The sequence below is a fragment of the Poecilia reticulata genome, chromosome 13 (assembly GCF_904066995.2).
Source record: "Poecilia reticulata chromosome 13, P_reticulata-male-v2, whole genome shotgun sequence".
NCBI lineage: Eukaryota > Metazoa > Chordata > Actinopteri > Cyprinodontiformes > Poeciliidae > Poecilia > Poecilia reticulata.
In genome coordinates this window covers 31,051,406-31,071,622 of record NC_088842.1, presented here as the reverse complement: position 1 = coordinate 31,071,622, position 20,217 = coordinate 31,051,406, and the positions used below count along the sequence as shown (strand labels likewise).

Genomic DNA, 20,217 nt, shown 5'->3' with positions numbered 1-20,217 from the left:
CAAGCTGATGGTTTTACTGACATGCAGCACGTGGAGGTATGCCACTGCACTGTAAAACAGTTGAGCCGCATTCGGTTGTGTCTACTGCCTTCTGCTCTCCAAGTCAAATAAATTTAGACGGTTTTAGATTTTGAACCTAAAAGTGCGAGTTTCTGAAAATTAATCTTACAGCAGTAAGTTGTGAAAAAGGAAATTACGCTCTGTTCCTTCTCCTGAGGTTTGTTTGAGTAGCGCCCCCACAGGCGAGGAGGGGAACAGGTTTTTCAAAAGGCTCCTTTTGTTTGACACAATGCAGTGTGAAAGAGAACCAAAGCAGCTGAAAAATTTAACAAATGCAAGCCGAACAAACTACCAGGTGTCAAAACACCCAAAAAGAAAATCAGACCCAGTTAGTGGCAGCCAACCCGACAGGATTATATATTCTTAATGGTTAAAGAAACCAAACAACAACAACAAGCTTTTTATGTTTTGTTATTCTGAATCTAAACAGAACTGGTCAAATAGTCAGGAGACTCCATCTATTTACTCCTCAAAATTCAGTAAACACTTTGCTAATTACCCATCTGACGATTAGCAAAACAAAGAACAGAAAGACGTTTATAGCTTCTCAATTACAGAGATGTAATTATCTAAGGGGATGATTAGATACAATCCCCAAGTCTTTCAGAGCAGATCCGAGTGAGTAGGAAGGTGTGTGTGTGTGTGTGTGTGTGTGTGTGCGTGTGTGTGTGTGTGTGTGTGCGTGTGCGCGTGTGTGTGTGTGTGTGCGTGTGTGTGCATGCATGTGTGTGACACCAGTGACTCACTATCCCATCACCCCAGCTGGTGAGGATGTGACACTTTGACTGATTTTATTGGGATGAGAAAATCTCCCAGCCAGGACAAGATGCGAGCTTCTCTCCTCCAAGGTTAAAACCGATGAAAGCGGGACTTGATCTGAGGTTCAGAAACGCTCCGCCTGTTTACGCAACACTTTAAATATCCCAGTCCTCGGCCTCCATCCAGACAAATCTCAGCAAAACACCAGAAACGGACAGATGTAGCATTATGAAAACCGTTGATAACGGGTGATTATCCGAAGGGCCACACAGAGTTCCTCTTTCTAAACATCTTCATTTGCATTTCATTCACAGGGACAGAAACATTATCGACTAACAAAGCTGCTTTCAGAAACCTTAGTTCTGCTTTATGAAGCTGCAGATCAAAATAATCTCAATCTAAAAATGCAAAACCTTAAATCTGTCAGATGGCTTTAAATGTGAAAAATTAAATGGCATTCTTGGTTCATAATCTCCGAGTTGGGAATGTGTAGCCAATCCTGCTGGATTTCTAACACTTGGATTAAATGAAATATTTACTTTGTTCAAGTTTGCAATCATATTTTAGTCTCTTCACAATAGTATGTATTGGTATGTAAATATGCACCAGCATATAATTTTAGTAAGTTAGGCATAAGAAATATGGAGGAATTAGTTTAAAAATTTGAATTACCAGGTGATTTACTAATGTTTTATTTGGTATTGTTCTGGATTTTATCATTATTTTTAACAATGTCTTAATTTTTCTAGCTGCTAAAATGATTTTTTGTCAAATCTTTGATTTGATTTGAAATGGAGAAAAAAAAATGTTAAGGAATGGGGGTTGCAGATTTTAGGTTTACAGATTTATTTAATTTCCCTTTGGGATTAATAAAGTTTTTTTTTTAAATTAAATTTGAATTTGTTTCATCAGAGGTTACTGCTTAACATTTTGCTGCAAATGCAGACTAAATAATTTTTATACATTTTGCCATAAATAAATGTTTATTAATAAATGTTTGCAAACCAACATGAAATCTATTTTTGTTTTATCTGGTTTAAAGAGAAAGAGATTTAATTACGGCACAAAATACAAAGTAACCTTGTTTTACTCATAAAACTAAAGAAATCAACAAAAATGGATGATGGATGAAGGGGATATGATTGTTGTCCATTATGATTGATGTTGGAGTCGGGGACATAATCCTTGTCAATTATCATTAACATTAGAGTAGGGGACATGATCATTATGATTGATGGGAAAAATGCTATAAACTTCCTTCTCTCTCTGCTATGCATCCTAGATGTCTCCTTTACATTTCGTCTGAGGTTTGGGGGTCAAAGATCAGGTGCTATTTGAGCTTTTAAGATGCTAATCAGCTGTTCCCAATTATATAATAACATGTTGATTCATAGCAACTGTCTGAAAGTAAAACAAAGTTCATTCTTCCAGCTGCACAGAATCCAAAACCACATGGAATAATTGTCCATAATAACAAATTATGAACAAAAGTCTATAAAAACAAGGAATCCGACAACCTGCTACAGTGAGCAACACAACTCTAGAAACAAACACCTTTCAACATTTAACTTTTACTTCAAACAAGACATTTGAAAGCAATAACCAAGCTCCTTAGATTCACATTCCCAAGTTATCACAAACTATAAAAAAAAAAAAACTGAATCTTCAGCACATCATTTATGAGCTACGTCGACTTATAGTGGTCATAAATCAAGCATTGCTGTTTATTTCCCCTTCTCTAAGCTTCCTTTATACTCCAGAGGAGGCCCATCGCTCCCAGGCTAACGTTTATTACAGAAAACAAAATGTGGAAGCAGCACCGTATTTTGATAAGTCAATGTTGTTGGCAATACATTCGCCCAGCCTGTAGTTTTACAGTGCAGACCACAAGTTGTGACCCAGAGGTAACACTGTTCAAGATGGAGATTTCGGTAAAAGCTTTTCAGGTGCCAGATATCCTGCCCTTTACACACACACAGTCGTGTTTTCATCACTTATGGGGACTTCACATTGACTTTCATTAATTTCTACAGCCTAACCCATATCTTAAGCTTTACCCTACCCTAACCATTACAGACCAAACCACTAACCCAAAAACAACAATTTCCCTCATGGGGACCAAGAAAATGTCCCCACAAGGAGCAACAGTCCCCATAACCCCACATTGTCGATAGGTTCCCATAAGGATATAAAAACCTGGTACACACACACACGCACACACACACGGGCACACACAGCAGTTCGTTTCTTCTATTTTTATTGGATTAATTCTGTTTTATCAAAGTCAGTTTAACAAATTTTTCCCCTCTAATCCTGAATTTCCATCTGACAGCCTCCGTGTTTTATCGTCTTCAGTTCCATTCTTTAAAGTTTCAGATCTGATGTGTCAGCATCCGACACGCCATCAGGTGAACATTTGGGTTAAATCACAATAAAAGCCACAGCAGCTGCTGAAAGGATTCAGATTTACCTGCCAGAAGATGGTGTCTATCGTGCTGCCCAGGAAGCCTTCTCTCGTTTCAGACGTCAGCAGCTTTGGGCCCAGAATCGTCATGAACTCCTCAAAGTCAACCTGTCCATCACCTGAAAGAGGATGGAAATTTATTTATGCTCTAGTTTTGTTCTCTCAGCATTATGGGCTTTTTTTCCCCTGTGAATTGAAAGGTTGAAAGGAGAAGCAGCATTCAGCTTCTACGCAACAAAAATCTGGAACAAACTTCCAGAAAACTGCGAAACAACAGAAACACAGAGTTCCTTTAAATCAAAGTTAAAACTCAGCTCTGTAAGAGCTGCTTTTGATTAATAATACCTGGAACACTGACCAACATATCTGACATGAAAATATAAGATTTGGTTTCTAAATTGTTGACTTTATGTTGTTTTTGTTGCTTTTTATTTTTGTTTTTATGAAGTAAACCAATTTGAACTGCTATGCTATGCAGACTGATTGATTAAAAATAACCAAAATTAAGTAAAATTTCAAAGTGCACACTGCAAAAACACAAAATCTTACCAAGTATGTTTGATCTAGCTTCTAGTTCAAATATCTTAGTACACTTGAAATAAAACAAAACTAACTTATAAGTAAATTTTAAACAAGATATAGAAACTTGTTTGATGTAAATGATTCCACTATGCTGATGAAAACATTTTTGTTCCAATGAAAGATTATCACTAAAAAAATGGGAAAAATAAAAGATTAAATAAAATTTTCCAATGAAACTAGAACTTTTCTTCAATATTAAGGAATTATTGACTTAAAACAAGCTCTCGTTGAAAAGTTATTTGTAAGTTAGTTTTCTCTGATCAAATGCACTAAGATATTTGCAGTAAAAACTAGACCAAAATTACTTGGTAAGATTTTGTATTTTTGCAGTGCAAAATAATTCTTTGAGCAGCTCATTTTGATTTGTTTTTTTTGGCATTTTGAAATTCTGCTCAGGAACTTCTGAATTTCCAGCAGAGCAAAACGTGAATTTCTACCACTTTTAACTGGTCTTAATATTTTGGGTTTTGTCTTTTGCTGCCAGTGATTCTTTGCTTTCGTCTGGACTAAATCTGTGCCGCTTAGTCGAATCAAATCGCCCCAAAAATGCAGTGAATTTATAGATAAAATGTGGATTTGAATATGAATCTGCCATGTGGTTTAAATCTCTCTGATCTGATTGCACTACCCACACCATCAGCGTACGGCATTAGTGTGTGAGCTTCTTTAATATGAATAATACAGTAATGACCAAAATAGCTCTGTGCTTAGCCGTCTGCATGCTCCAGTACCTGCACTGCATGCAGATTCTGCCACCGCACCTAAATATTCATTAATATTCACTAAAAACAACAGAATTTTAACTGAAAATGTAAAATATTGAAGCTACAAATTAAAAACGTGAAAAAATTAAATATTCTGTCAAGTTTTTGTATCAGTTTGTTTTTGTCAAATCTGTGTAAACTTTGTGCATTTATCTGTAAGCTACCAATGCTAACAGGACTGTGTGTTTGAAAATGGTGGAAATACTTATAAATTAACAAGCTAACATTGTAATAAAATGACATGGAGTGTGTTTTGTAATCATTTTTGAAACTGAAAGAGTAATGTTTTGTTACGCCCTTGCATGAAAGCTACTAAACGAACAATGTGCAGCGCAGCCTAACGCTGTGGAACAAATGTGAACCTTTTTTTTTTTAGCCAAACACATCATGGATGCTGGGTCTCATTTTGTAGGCACAGTTTGTGACAGCTCAAAATTCGGCACAAAGTCACTGAGTCACTTTCTGTGTCCGTCATAGTCAAAGCCACCTGCTTTTCACGTCTTTTTTCCCTTACATTTTTTACAACCCAGCAGCTGGAAACTGAACAAATGAATTATTACAGAAGTGAATTTGTGCATGCATGAGCAAAGTAACTCAAGTTCACTTGAAAGACAGAAGAAACTAAGAGCTAAACTGGAGGAAAATCAAATGAGAGAAACAAAAAGTAGACATAGTTTCACAGAGCTGATGTGAGTTAGCACAGCTGTCGATTTGATGATTAGCTGAACTTTGCTGCAAGGCTGAAAATCAGCAGGTTAGCGAGGATCAAATGTTCGCTACATCTCATCTGGCCAAAATATAATCACCAAAATCCAATCCCAGTCGTCTGCTAATGTCATCCCTCTCTTTAATGCCGTTTCTCTTCCTACTAATTATCATGTGAACGCTCAGACTTAAATTTAAAATCTTTTTCCAAACTCTGGTGATGAATCAGGGCTGCAGCTTAAAATTAGCTTCATGAATTTAAAACATGAAGCTAATTATTTATCACTTATCAAAGTGATAAATAATGCAGTACAATAATGTCTGGAAGAAAGTAAGTGGTTCAGAAGGTAAAAAGGTTGTCAGGAATAAAAAAGAAAGTCTAAACCACACTGCAAAAACACAAAATATTACCAAGTAATTTTGGTCTAATTTCTATTGCAAATATGTTGTTACACTTGAAATAATACAAAACAAACATAAGTAAGTTGTCAGCAACATACAAGAGTTTGTTTTGAGTTAATATTTCCTTAATATTGATGAAAAAGTCACAATTATAACATGGGAAAAATGTCTTGATACGAGTGAAATAACTTGCCAGTGGAAGATCGGCATCAATGCTAAGAGATTATTTACTTAAAACCAGCTCCTAATATCTTGCTAAAAAAAGTTACTTGTAAGTTAGTTTGTCTTATTTCAAGTGTACTGAGATATTTACAGTAGAAACTAATCAAAAATACTTTGTAGTATTTTGTGTTTTTGCAGTGCTCTGCAAAAACACAGTTTTATTCTAACTGGAGTTTGTCTCAGACTTTGCTGGATACAAATAATACTTTCAGAAAAAAGCTTTTTCATGTGTTTTGATTAAAAGGTCAAAGGAAAGCTGGCTGTGCAGGAAATAATTGGAATAGATTCAGATTTCTAAAATTTTTACTAAAATGCTTTGGGTTTCTGGTTGTTTTACTGTTTTGAAATGTGGTAATATTAGATATTTTTATAGTAGTAAAGCAGGCAAAACATTAAAGCCAGCACATTGTGTAGTTTTACATTTATGTTGAAGTTTAAAGAGATGCACACAAAAAATTATGCTTTTACTGTGAAACCACCCATTTTTACCAAGTAATTTTGGTCTAATTTTTAATTAAAATATCTTAGAGAACTTGAAATTAGACAAAACTAAGTTGCAAGTAATTTTCAGCAAGAAATAGGAACTTATTTTAAATAAATATGTCTGAAATATTGATTACAAAGTTCTATTTGCCCTGGTAGAACGTTCCACTGCCCCGTTACCTAGCAACCCCAGCCGAGCCCAGGCTGTTACCTAGCAACTCCAGCCGAGCCCAGGCTGTTACCTGGCAACCAAGTTCTAGCTCCATTGGCAGATTATTTCACTAACATCATCAATATTAAGTAATTATCGGCTTAAAACGTTCACATTTTCTGTGACGTACATGAAAACAAGCTACTATAATTTAATGCTAAGTTACTTTAAAGTTACTGTTGTCTTACTTCAAGTGCACATTTGCACTAAAAGCTGTACTTGGTAGTATTTGGTGTTTTTATGACTGTTTGTACAACAATAAGCCGTTTTGCATTTGTGGAGGTGATGCAGAGCGAATACGTTTGTGCGGCTGATTGCGGCCATGACTCACCGTCCATGTCGAGTCTCTGCATGATGATGGCCAGCTCCACCTCACTGGGCATGTACCCCAGAGACCGCATGGCCATTCCCAGCTCCTGCTTGGAAATGAACCCGTTTCCATCACGATCCAGCACCTTAAACGCTTCCCGGATCTCTGCCAAGACAAACAACAAATCCACTCACAGTCAGTAAGCAGCCTTCATCCTTCCTGCTTCAAGGCTGCAGGGAAAAAAGGTGTTTTTTAAATTTATTTATTTATGGATTTCATATTTTGTCCTCTGCGTTTTGGGATTTCTCTTCTGCTCGTCTGCTCTCCTCTCGCCCTTTGCTCCCTCTCCTTCCTGCCTGACCCAGCTTCCTCAGCGCTCTTATGCAATTGGTCTTGCACCACTGCCTCAAGTTAACAAGATAAATTCCAGCCATTGATTTATTTTCTACACCTGCTTCCACAGCCGCCGTCTAACTCTGGTCAGGCTTTCACAGTTGGCCCTCGCTGAGCTGCTTTTTCTGTTCCACCCATTGAGTCACATTTACAGAACATTTTCTTACCTTCCAGGTAGCTAATCATCCAACGCTACAATGAACAGATAAGAGTTTTTTTTTCTCTGGGCATCCAGTCTGTTACAGCCTGAGTTAAACATCTGACCTTCAGGAAACCAGGATTTTCTTTCTCTAAAAGCAGCTAGATGGTAAAATATACATGATTATTTAAAAATGAACCCAATCGTGTTGATAATGTTGGAGTTATTTACTCACCTGCACAGTATCAAAATGTGAAAATATGAAAATAATTCTAAGTTTCATGACACACACAAAAATGTAACCTCAGATAAATTAAACACATTTTATGAACCTTAAATGTTTTCAAATTACATTTTTTTATTGATTCCAAAGGCAAATTAAATAAATATTTCAGCTTTTCCTGTGTTAATCAGCCGCTCCCTGCTGATTAACACCTTGTTGCCATGGTTACACATCACAACAAATGATTAAAGCTTAAAAGGTGCAATCAGAAAACAACCCAGAACCAGAGAAAACAGCTGTTCCCCCCTAAAAAAGAAGCAATTTTTACTCCAGAAATGGTGGAATGAAAGATTCAGAAAAGGAAATCTGGGTGAAGGTAACAGAGAGACTCTGACATCCTGCTGCCATCTTAGAGTCCAAGAAACTGATATTCCTTAAAGGGCCGGTGCGACGTATTTCCCAGGAACATAGTGCCATTTTATAACTCAATCAAGTTGTTGCCTCCAGTTGCTATAAAAATGTTATATCTATCAAACATGGCTTAAAAAAATGCGCCTTCCGAATTTGACGCCTTGAAATTGGGCCTCTGTCTCTTTAAGAAGCTCCTGCTCTTTTCAGCACTTCGCCTACAGCTCGTCATGACAACAATGCTTCTCATACAACCATTAAAAGAATAACGTGAAGAAGCTCAGCAAAAATGCAGTTCCACCAGTTGTTTGCTAATTATTGCTGCCACTAGTCTAGAGGAGCTGAGTGAGACCAAGCGTTTAGGCACCCTGAATGGTTGCCATGGAGATTAAAGGATTTCTCAAACATGTGTGGGGAAAAAAACCTAATTAACACTCTGGGTATATTTTTGATGTAGGAAAAACATTATGACATGAAATAAAGCTAGCAACTTTACATAACAACCCAAGTTCAACAAATTGATATTACTAATATATAATCATATTTTTGTCTAAAATAAAAGTAGATACTTCTACAAAAATGTCAAAATAAAGCAAAAACTATCCAAAAACAAATGTGAGGAAGATAAACAACTAAACTAAGCTTTAAAATGTTTCCATAAACATGCAGCACCAGCTCAGTTGTTACGGCTTGGTGACGTGAAGCGGCGCAGCAGCCTGGATTGCGGCGGATCGCAGAGCGGCTGGCTGGAACAGAAGCCGAGTCGGATGGACCTGGCAGGTGGAACCAGGTCTGCAGCGTTCCCTCAGGTTACCACGTCCTGCTAATCCCTTTCACTTTGGGAAGGTAGTCCAGATTACACCAACAATCCAGCGAGGCAGTTCAGATCAGCCGTTCAACAAACTGGAGCCATTCAAGCGCTTAAAATTTAATTACTCCCAGCTAACAGCAAGGAAATTACTCCTACATAAACAGAAATACTAATTACTCAGCATTCAGCAAAACCTTTGGCAGTTGGTAGGGCTGTTGCCTTGAAGCAAGAAGGTTCTGGGTTCGATTCCCGGCCCCGGTCTTTCTGCATGGAGTCTCCATGTTCTCCCTGTGCATGGTGGGTTTTCTCCAGGTACTCTGGTTTCCTCCCACAGTCCAAAAACACGACTGTCAGGTTAATTGGTCTGTCTGAATTGCCCCTAGGTGTGAGTGTGTCCTGTGTGTCTCTGTGTTGCCCTGTGACAGACTGGCGACCTGTCCAGGTGACCCCGCCTCTCGCCCGGTACATTAGCTGGAGAGGCACCAGCACCTCCTGACCCCACTAAGGGACAAGGGTGTAAGAAAATGGATGGATGAACAACTTATTCCATTACTTTTCCTCTGTCGTCACATTTTGCTTCCCAGCATGTTTTTAACTTACTAACAAAACTGAAAACATTTATGAATATAATGCAAAGTTTCTGTGAAGCAAAACTGGTAAATAAAAAGATTAAAAGCTTTTTAATAAACAGCATCGAAAGAAGAATTTACTGGTCAAACTGTGTTGAAGCTCAGATTAGCTTGAAATGATGGGAAAGCAGCTAATCAGCTAATCCAGCAAGACGCTAACAGCTCAACTAATTTTTAGTTTTTTTAGCCTAACTTTGAACATTTTCTGCTCATACTTTACACATGTTTTTTTTTTAGTTACTTTCCCATTTTTCACATATCGAGTTCATTTCCAGGTTTCTCAAGATAACGAGTTAATTTCGTGATTGCTTTCTCGAGATAAGTTAATTTCTCGTTTGCCACATATATTTTTTCCATATGTTTTTAGCAACAGCGAGTTAATTTTGCATTTTCTTGAGATGGCAAGTTAATTTCCCGATGGTTTTCTTGAGATTACTTAATTTTGCAGTTTCTCGAGTTAATTTCTCGTTTTCCGCATATAAAACGTACATGCGTTTTCCCACATGTACGTTTTCTAGATGGTTTTCTTGAGATAACTTAATTTCGCAGTTTCTTGAGTTAATTTCTCGTTTTCTGCATATAAAACGTACATGCGTTTTCCCACATGTACGTTTTCTAGATGGTTTTCTTGAGTCAGTTTTCAGAAAACAAACGTCGCCGTGCATTTAAAGGCACTGAACTGTGTTGAAGTGTGCAGATCCTTTTCCTGAGCCAATTCTCGGAAACATCTCACTGGTGCACAGTTGAATCAGCTGCTTCACTCACTGAGTAATAATGCCATTAGTAGAGGAGTCAGCGGACTTCACTGCGCTTTAATAAATGCATATTTCACAAGTGAGCCTGCAGATCAGAGAGGGAGGATGGTAAGAAAAGGCTGACAGGCATCTGGTGTTTTTTAAATGGGGTGGAATGTCACGTCTCTGCAGAACACTGTGACTGTGTGCCATGCATGAACACGCTGCTGAACGCTGAATAATATCAGACTGCAGACTGGAATAGATGATTACCTCCGTCTTTCTGCAAACCTCACAGGCAGCAGAAACGTTTATTTCTGGACAAGTTTAGAGATCAAAACGAGTTATGGTTGAAATGGCTGCTCACAAATCAGTGAAGCTCGAGATGAGAAAGTAAAATTTGACTTCAAGGGGGAAATGTTACGCAAAATTCACATTGTTTGTGCTTCCGTTTGGTTTCCTACTGCTTCTAAAAACAGCACAAGAGCTTAAAGTCGGTTTTTGTCAACAATGTTTATTCCATAGAGGCATTCTTAAGCCGCTAAATGTTGAAGTTTTGAATTGACTTTTTAAGTTAATGACGTTGAATCTGAACATAATCCATCTCAACCCGGAGACATAAAATCACATGAGTTTAAAAACAGAATGTCTGACAGAAACAGGAATGTTTTTAAAACCAACTTCAGCTGCTTTTCAAGCCGAAGAGTCAAATACTCCGTCTTGAAAATGAATCTATGTTCTCCTGTTTTTGATTAAATGGTGTTTGGTTGCTACGTTTCCTCTGAAACACATTTTACACACTTCATTCTGTCACAGAGAAAATATTGGGAGTCTCCTCTCATCCGTCATCCTGAATGATGCCGGGAAACTTGGCCATGCCTTCATCTCCGACAGGCAACTCGCTGCAACTCTGTCGAAATTTCAGCGAAAATGTCCAAAATATGCATTTAATAATGAAGAGTGGCAATTATGTCACTACATTTTACTGTCCCTCCATTGGTTCTCTGGTAATACGACATCAGGGTTACTGTACATCAATACAAAGAGTACATTTCCTTAATAAAAAAAAACAGAAATATTCAGTTTCAGCTCAGAAATTTTCTAGAAAAATGGAAAGTGGAATTTTATGAGTTCAAAAAGTCAAAATTTGTGGAAAAAATCCTCAGAAAATTTGAGATTAACATCAGAAAGTTTTAGATTCATCTCTTTCTTTTCTAGAAAGATGTGGAAGTTTAGATTAATACCAGATATTTTCTACAGAAAACTTTGAAGTTAATGAGTTTGTAAAATAAAAAAGATTCTAGAATTTAAATAAAAATAAAAAAATCTCATAAATTTTCTAGAAAGATTTGGAAATTTATGAATTTTAACAGTCAAAAATTGGCTACAAAAAAAATCTCACAAATTTTATGATTAATATCAGACATTTTGGGAGAAAACTCTTTAAAGTTGATGAGTTTATAAAGTTAAACATTTGCCAGAAAAAACTCAGAAACTTTAAGATTAATCTTATAAATTTTCAACAGAAAACACTGAAATTTATCAGCTTGAAAAGTCAAAATGTTCAGATTAATATCAGAAATTTTCTAGGAAAAAAACTTGGAAATTTATTACTTTGAAAAGTCAAAAATCTCCTAAAAAATATGTCCAAAAACTCATATTTTGAGATAATATCAGAATTTTTCTAGAAAAAACTTTTAAATTTCTGAGCTTGAAAAGTCAAAACTTGGTAGAAAAAATTCAACATTTCTGATTAATCTCAGAAAACTTCTAGAAAAAAATCTTGAAATGAAAAGTAAAATATGTTCAACTTTTGAACTTTTAAAGAAAACATGACAGCATCAAACAGATAATCTGTGTTTCTTTTAATTAAATCTCAAATAATCTCATAATTTGCTTCTCATTGACCGCCTGCCTGCCTGAGCCAAATAATCGCCGGTCTGAAAATAATCCAATCAATCAGCTTATTATCTGGTCTTGTCTGCTGCTAAATGAGTTGGAACAGCGAAGCTTAAATGGAGCGTGAATTATGAATTGTGTCATGAAGTTACAGACAATGTTTTGGTTGCGTTTATAGAGGTAATTAGAAGCCGCCGTCTGTGACAAGCTGCATAAACATGGCATCGTTTTTACCTTTCAGACAGCTGGTCACGAGGCTCTGCAACCATCATCATTCTGCAGCAACACAACGCTCTCCTTCACAGCCAACATTTCTCCGCATGCAAACACATAAAAGCTCACCAACAGCCTCATACAGAACATGCAGATAATTTCCCCCTGCGCTGAAATGAGTGTTTCATGCATAAATCTAGCAGTGACTCAGGCTTTTGTTGAGCACTTTCCTCTGTCTGGAACACGCTGGAACAGAACAACACGGGCTCCGTTTGTATATCCTAATAACTCAGTCTGCTTCGTGAACAAATGCTGCCCATCAAGACTCGCAGCAACTGAAACGTTCAGCGACTCTCCAGCTGAAATCTGACAGAAATGTTTCCACATGTCTGGTAGAAAAATCAGAAAGTCTGAGATTAAATTTCCTGTGTAAAGTTTCCTCCTTTATTCTGCCAAATAAAACACATTATGGGGAAATAAGGGTCTTATTTAGAACCCGTCTAAATAAGACGGGTTCGGTGAATGCGCATATGCAACTGGGGGGTTCGGTACCTCAAAAAAGGTTAAGAGCCACTGCTTTAGGGTCTCCGTACCTGAGAAACTTTGAACATGACAATAAAAAAAAATATCTTAGTTACTGCAAAAACACAAAATCTTACCAAGTATTTTAGTCTAGTTTCTAGTTCAAGCATCTTAATATAGTTGAAATAAGTCTAAACGCACTTTCAGCATGAACGCCCCGCTTTCTGATTGGCTAAACATCACCTACAAAAACACACATTTACTTATTTAGATCTGGATCACATTAAATTTATTTCTCAGATTTTTTTTCTTTAATAAATTTAGTCAGAGTGAATTTTTCCACTTTTTTGACACAATAAGTATTCCGTAGCAACAAATCCCTGCTGCAGCAATAACAATCAATCCATGCACAGCTTACAAAACAACAAAAGACATCTTGAAATGAATCTGCCAGAAGTGAGGCGCCTCAGTCTGCAGAGCCAAATGATTCAAGGACATAAAGATTTGTTTGTTCTCCACACGAAACCTTGAAATGTGATTCTCTCAAATTAGAAAAGCAAGAGACATAAAAAGAAACAAAAATTGATCCCAACATTGATCCAGACTGACACGGTTGTCCTGGGACTTAAAACACAAAATCATCAATAGTTAAAACCCAGTGTGATGCTTCTTTCATCTGAAAAACAAATACCCACATTCCTGCCTGTCTGCTGCTGCAAACGCAGAAAACTGGAGTAAATTCATAGTTTTTGCACATAATGAAGCAGATTCTGATTAAATAAATCCACCAGTTGCTTTTCCGCCACAGTGTGAGATCAACTAACATATTTTTTTGCAACCGCAAGTCTGTGAAAGTGACTTTACGTTGGGAAAAATTTGAATAAAATAATTTAAATGAAGTTAATATCCCTTGACACCATCCTGAGGTCAAACATGCAGCTGATATTTGATCTGCATAAAACATGAAGACAAAAGCTTCCCGTGATGTTTGCCTACTTTTATAAAAGTCATGTTTAATGCAGCAGCCTCGCCGAAAAGAGCTGCAAAACCAAACCAGAGAGATTTTCTTCTGCTGCAAATGAAACAAATAAGAAAACAAATCAGAAGGTTTAACGTCTGTCAGCAGAGTTGTGTCCACACTGGCCTTTCTCAAAGGTTCTGGGCAGAAAGAAAATGTCAGATATGAGTAACAGAGTCTGGCAGGAGAAATAATACAGTGAAAACTCGAACCTCAAACTTTATCCATCCATCCATTTTCTTACACCCTTGTCCCTCAGTGGGGTCAGGAGGTGCTGGTTCCTCTCCAGCTAGCATACCGGGCGAGAGGCGGGGTCACCCTGGACAGGTCGCCAGTCTGTCACAGGGCAACACAGAGACACACAACCACACACCCACACTCACACCTAGGGGCAATTTGGAGAGGCCAATTAACCTGACAGTCATGTTTTTGGACTGTGGGAGGAAACCGGAGTACCTGGAGAAAACCCACCATGCACAGGGAGAACATGCAAACTCCACGCAGAAAGACCGGGGCCGGGAATCGAACCCAGAACCTTCTTGCTGCAAGGCAACAGCTCTACCAACTGCACCACTGTGCAGCCTCCTCAAACTTTAATGTATTTTATTTTTACATAAAATAAAAATGACTTTGAATACAGTTTTAGATACAAACTAGGTTTCTGACTGTTGTTTGCAGAGCTGCTGAAGTTCAGTCGGATTAGACTGAGGGCCTCCATCTATTTATGTAAGGTCTGTACTTTGACTAGGCCCTTGTAACATGTATTTACTTTGCACTAACACATCTAAATGAAATGCATGAATTAACTGCTGAATAGCTATTGTTTAATGTAGATCTAAAAGTTTTAGACCCTGATTTATTCTTTTGTGTCTCTGGGTGTCGATTCAGAGTTTTACTTTTCGTTTCCTCCAGTCTTAGCTCAGGTGACTCCAGCAGGTTTACTCCCAGGTGTTTTCACACCTCAGTCTGGTAGATTCGGTTTGATCCGGGATCAAAGTTGCAACATTTGCTCCATTTTTAGCGGCTGCGGTTCTTTTTCACGCTGCAGTCAAACCAACCAAACCATTTGAAAAACCTGTTACCCCTTCTCCCCTCTGGGGGCGCTACTCAAGGAAACAACATGAAAACCGCTGAAGAAGTCGCCGAGCGCAACTTCCTGTTTCACAAAATGTAAACACAAACGGATTTTAGGATTTCTCTTTCGTCTTTGACTACAAACAACAAACCATTTCTCCCACTGGCGCTAGGCTAACGCATTTGTTCTGTTTGTATTTACCCAGAATGCCCTGCACTGTAGTCCACTTCCTGTTTTTGGAGCGGTCTCCGGTCTGCTTGGCGTTCACGTATACATTCTAACAGAGTTCACATCAACCGAACTTTTTAGCAGATTGCTTTGGTCTTCATCGGAGCTTGATTCCACGTTCACACCTCCCCAAACGAACCGGACTTTCTAGGTAAACGAACTAAAGCTCAACTAAACCAAACTAGACACAAGTGAATGCTATCTTACACGCTTTCTGTTTCTGCGTGGTCTTCAAGATTCTGTTTGCTTTCTAAACTTTTCTTTAAAAACCCGGAGTTATGATAAGATTAAGTTAAAACGTTAAAACGTTTACTAAACTTACTTACTAACTAGTTTATATTTACTAATTAGGCGACTTCCAAGGGAAACTGGTCATAATTGAAAGTGTGACAGTGAACAGAGCAGACAAAAAAAAAACCTTTAGACATACACTGCTTTCTCTAAATCTCAAAACCAAATGACGTTTGTGGTTGCGAAATGTTTAAAAGTTCAAGGTGTAGTTCTGCTAAGGTTTGAAAAAATCCTAAAGGTTTCTTAAATACGTAAAAAACTGAAGCAGTTTCCAGTTAAACTGTAACAACAGATCCAGAAGACAAAGGCGACCGGATCTTCTCCTGCTTTGTCTTTTCCTTCGTGGTTTTCTCCGTAACTGGTCACCAAAACTTTTAAGGATTCTGCAAGGCTTAGCATTAACGACGTTACAAATTTAGACAGAAAATGGTTAAAAATACGCTTCATTACGTCGTGTGAGAAAATGGGACGCAGATACGGAGCGCTAATGAAGAAACAGTACATTAGTTTCAACTTTCCCGGGGAAAACGTTACATTTCGATCACAAAGTAAAAACCTTGTGGAAGCACATTTACGTCTTCATCTTGGAGCACTAACAGGTTACAGGCTGATTATTCTTCCAGGTTTTATACTTAAAGTTATCCTTTCCGCCTCTCTTGCTGCTCTATAATTGGTTGTTATAAATAAAAGCTGACACTGATGCAACCTGCCTCTGTATGACTGACATGGATGTCAACTTTTAAAGCCGTTATCCAGACGGTAAGGAGGCCGCAGACTCTCCCCGAAGGCAGCAGCAGCTTCTGCTCTCAGATGGGAAATTAACCAGACCAATGATTTTACACTTTCAGCCAAAAGGCAGCAGCGCGAGGCTTTTAATGGCCTGAACAAACACTGTAAATCGCCTTTTTAAGTATAGCAAAGCAGTAAGTGGTAAACATACAGACTGTTTGAAATGAAACAGGAAATCAGAGGGGAAAAAAATCCAAACAGCTGGACGGCAAACAGCTGCTCAACATTTTAATCTCCAGATTTATCAAAGTTTGACATTAATTCCCATCTGCAACCCGACTTTTCATTAATTCCTGGTACTTTACCGAAAAGCTGTTACTGAGTAAATTAACTGTTGCATTTACATGAAAATAGTACGGAAGAGGATAAGGGCCAAAATAAAGACTTCTGTCAATTTATGTCAAAATTAAAATAACCAAACATTCGTAGGAGTTTATCATTGATGTTGTTAGGATTTGAAAATAATCACTTAACATGCACTTTATACATTTTGTCCAAAATCTACTTGGTAGATTTGAGTTTAAACATTAAATTTGTTTAAAAAATTCTGATTCTGAGAGAAAAAAAAGAGGTTAAAGTCAGAATTTTGACAAAAAAGTCAATTCTGAAATTAAATCAAAAATTCAATAAATGTTGAATTAAAAAAAATTCAACATGTATACAGTGTAGTAGCTGTAAAACTAATTATGTGTTATGATTATATTTAGTTTTTTCTAATATTTTAGCACTTTAGATGCAATGCAAAAAAAAAAAGTTTATAATTTACAGTGAAATATTGGCAGCTGTGGTTACCAAAATGTTACGTATAAATATTGTATTTATATGGTAAAATTTAGATGCCGGTATTTTAGTGGGGGGTTTTTTAGTGTTGGAGTGACTGCAGATGAATAAAGTCTTTCTGATTCTGATTTAAACATCCATTTCTGATGTTTTAAAATGGTGAACTTTGAGTTTAAAGTCAGTTTGTTCACTGGCATTTAGCAAAAATGTAGAAATTATAAGTTTCCCAGCTAAACTTTCGTAAACGGTCAGATTGAAGAACATTTCTTTTTTTTAAGTTGAATAAAGTTGCAGAGAGGAACCCGCCTCTCAGTCTTTTGGTGAACATGTTCAGTATTTATTTAAACTGCAGGACTTTTCTAATGCAGTTTGGACGTCTGGGTGGATCATTATTCAGCTTTTTGACATTCCAAGTTGGTGGGAGTGTGTAAGATGAGTCACATGTTTCATCTGCCTCTGACTGTCAGACATGTTTTCAAATTCCCAACTTCTACTTCCTTTCATCTCTCTGGCTTTGAAGCCTGGATCTCATCTTCCTGCTGCCCAACAAACATTTGGGTTCAGGTGAGAAGCAGAGTCTCCTGCGCAACCAGCAACATCTGCGTTTCCATCATTTATCATGTCAACAAACTTATTCACGCGTGATTTTAATTGTTTTTCTTACTTAATGGGAACAGCACAACCGAGAAATTATGTTTTTTCAGAGTTTTGCCCATTTTTGTGATGGAAACTCAACTAAGAATACAGCAAGTGGTTTCTGGATGATAAGTCAACAACAACAGCAGCAGCCATTGTACAGCGCGTGCAGCAGTAAAATCAGCTGAACAAACGTCCTGGAGCTCAACTTGGGTTGCTAGGTAACGAACTGGGCTTGGCTTGGGTTGCTAGGTAACGGCGCAGTGCCTGAAGTTACATTGCAGAGGTTTTTGAAACGGCTCATTTTCCAGACACCAAAAAACATAAACTTACTGCCAAAAAAATAGCTGGATAAAAATACTGCAATATGGCAAGTTAACAAGCTTCTTCCATCAAAAAAATAATAATAATAAAAGCCTTTATCTAAAAACATATGTTACATATTTCAAATAAAAAAAAAATACTTTATTGATCCCAAAGGGAAACTAAGTAATATGAAATAATTATAATTGAATGATAGCATATTAAATAATATTTAAAGAATTAAAAGCCATATATCACAACAGTTCACCATGGTACATAAAAGAACATGGATGAATGGGTTAGAGTTATCGAATATGTTAAAAATGTAACTTGTCATTCAAGAAATAATGTTATTCTGCTCATTTTAAGGAATTATCATAATTACAAAATGAGTCAAAATGTTGTTTTATAACAAGTAAATATCAACTAAGAAACAAATAAGTTGCTGGATAATTAACGGAGAGGAAGCAACGGCTTTAAAATGATAAAATTAGCAGATATCTAAAACTTTAAACAAATCTGCAGATGCAATGTTGTAATTTTTTAGATGGATCTAGCTTCTTAATCAACCTGATATACAGTACGTGGTGCGTTGGACAACAGTTGAAATGCTGATATCTGCGAATGGAATTAAATTATTTTTGTTTCACAGGATCTTTGGGAGGAATGCTTTCCACATGCACACAGTGGAAGCAGTCAGGTAATGGACCTTACCACAGGGGCCGCGTTTCATTGGCTAATGTCCATTTGACGTCACAGCGCAGCTACCACGTGCCTTACCGACTCACAAACTCAAGCTACAGAAGTAAACACATGCTAATGTACATTGTGGACTAGCAGACCGGCAGAAAGTTTTTGCATAAGGACTCTAAAAAGAATGGTTCTCCACCGTCAGTGGGATATCTGTACATGCGATGTCAGGTATCCTGTGGAACTAAAATTCACAGATTTCCAAAATCTGAAACGGAAAGCCTTGCTTGGATCAAAGCTTGTGGACGACCGCATTTACAGCTCAACCGTTGTAGGATCAATAAGAACAAAGGAGTGTCTGCTGGTGTAAGTATTATTGCTTTGCTTTCTTTGTGTTTAGTGAATGAAAAAAATAAAGTCAATAATAAACACATCCATTATGAAAACCTTTTAGCCAAGTACAGCATAATGGCAGTACCGATACAACTTCTACATCCTGAAACCTGTCTGTTACAGCCTTATGTTAGCTGAACAGATCAATATGCAATGTGTACCATATCTGACATACATTAAAGATTTTATTTCACCTGAAAAGGCTTTTTACTAAACTGTAATCGTGTTAGCCACGCTAATCGTGTTAGCCTCCGGTACTGCCATTATGCTGTGTATCAGGCCTAGGCACATATGAACATTTGCCAACAGAAATCACCCTCAAAACCATGAATGCCCGACTTACCCAGCCTTGCAAGAACAATAGGCGTCAGTGATCTTGTCCATAGCTATATTTATGCTGAGGGTCTGAGGATCTGCTGTTTTCCTCATCAACCGGTAGCATTTAGCTGCAACTTGCACAATGTTGGAGGCATTGCGTGGCTAAAACACCTTGATGCCGTCCAAAAAAGATGACATGAACTTGTTGGTTCCCTTGTCCATTGTCGTGGCTGATATTTTGTGAAAATCCGGCAGAAATGCTAAACTAATCGACTCAGAAATACTCTGCAGAGAACGAGAAATGCCATGTTTAAACATTGGAGCTAAGCTGTTAATGTGAGACATGAAGTCACGTGGGAATTTTGAGGGGCGTTTCTGGGCGGAGCTTGGTAAGGTCCATGAAACCCAGGACTGTCTAGCAAACAGGAAGTGGCTGAGAGAGAGAGACAGAGAGAGAGAAAGGGAGGGAGAGAGAGAGAGAGAGAGAGAGCCCCATCGCTGCACTTGGTGTTGGATGGACGCTGGAAATCATCTGAGTTTATAGCAAACGTGCTGATGGGCCCCTCGCCTCACCGTCAGCAGGCATCGATTTCTGGTCCTGGAGTTTCTGTCTCAGGAAACTCACAGTTGTTTGACGGTCACCTCGTGTGTTAGGTTCATTTGTTGTCGTGTTGGAAAAGATTTTGTTATTTTGTTTTCTTCAGTTTGTTTCACAGACTTTAAAACATTTTAAATCAGCGGAGGAGAAAGGGTTTTCTTTTAA

The 20,217-nt window shown here is 37.7% G+C and overlaps 1 protein-coding gene across 2 annotated transcripts in view; it reads right to left on the bottom strand.

The window, feature by feature from the left end:
• The window catches only part of caln1 (calneuron 1), a 72,894-nt gene that overhangs the window by 33,612 nt on the left and 19,065 nt on the right, over positions 1-20,217 (bottom strand). For both annotated transcript variants that reach the window (XM_008426558.3, XM_008426555.3), the window contains exons 3-4: positions 6,984-7,127; positions 3,290-3,402 (exon numbers count right to left, since the gene is read on the bottom strand). In XM_008426558.3, coding sequence (XP_008424780.1) covers positions 3,290-3,402; positions 6,984-7,127 — 257 coding nt within the window. The remainder of the gene's footprint in view (positions 1-3,289; positions 3,403-6,983; positions 7,128-20,217) is intronic.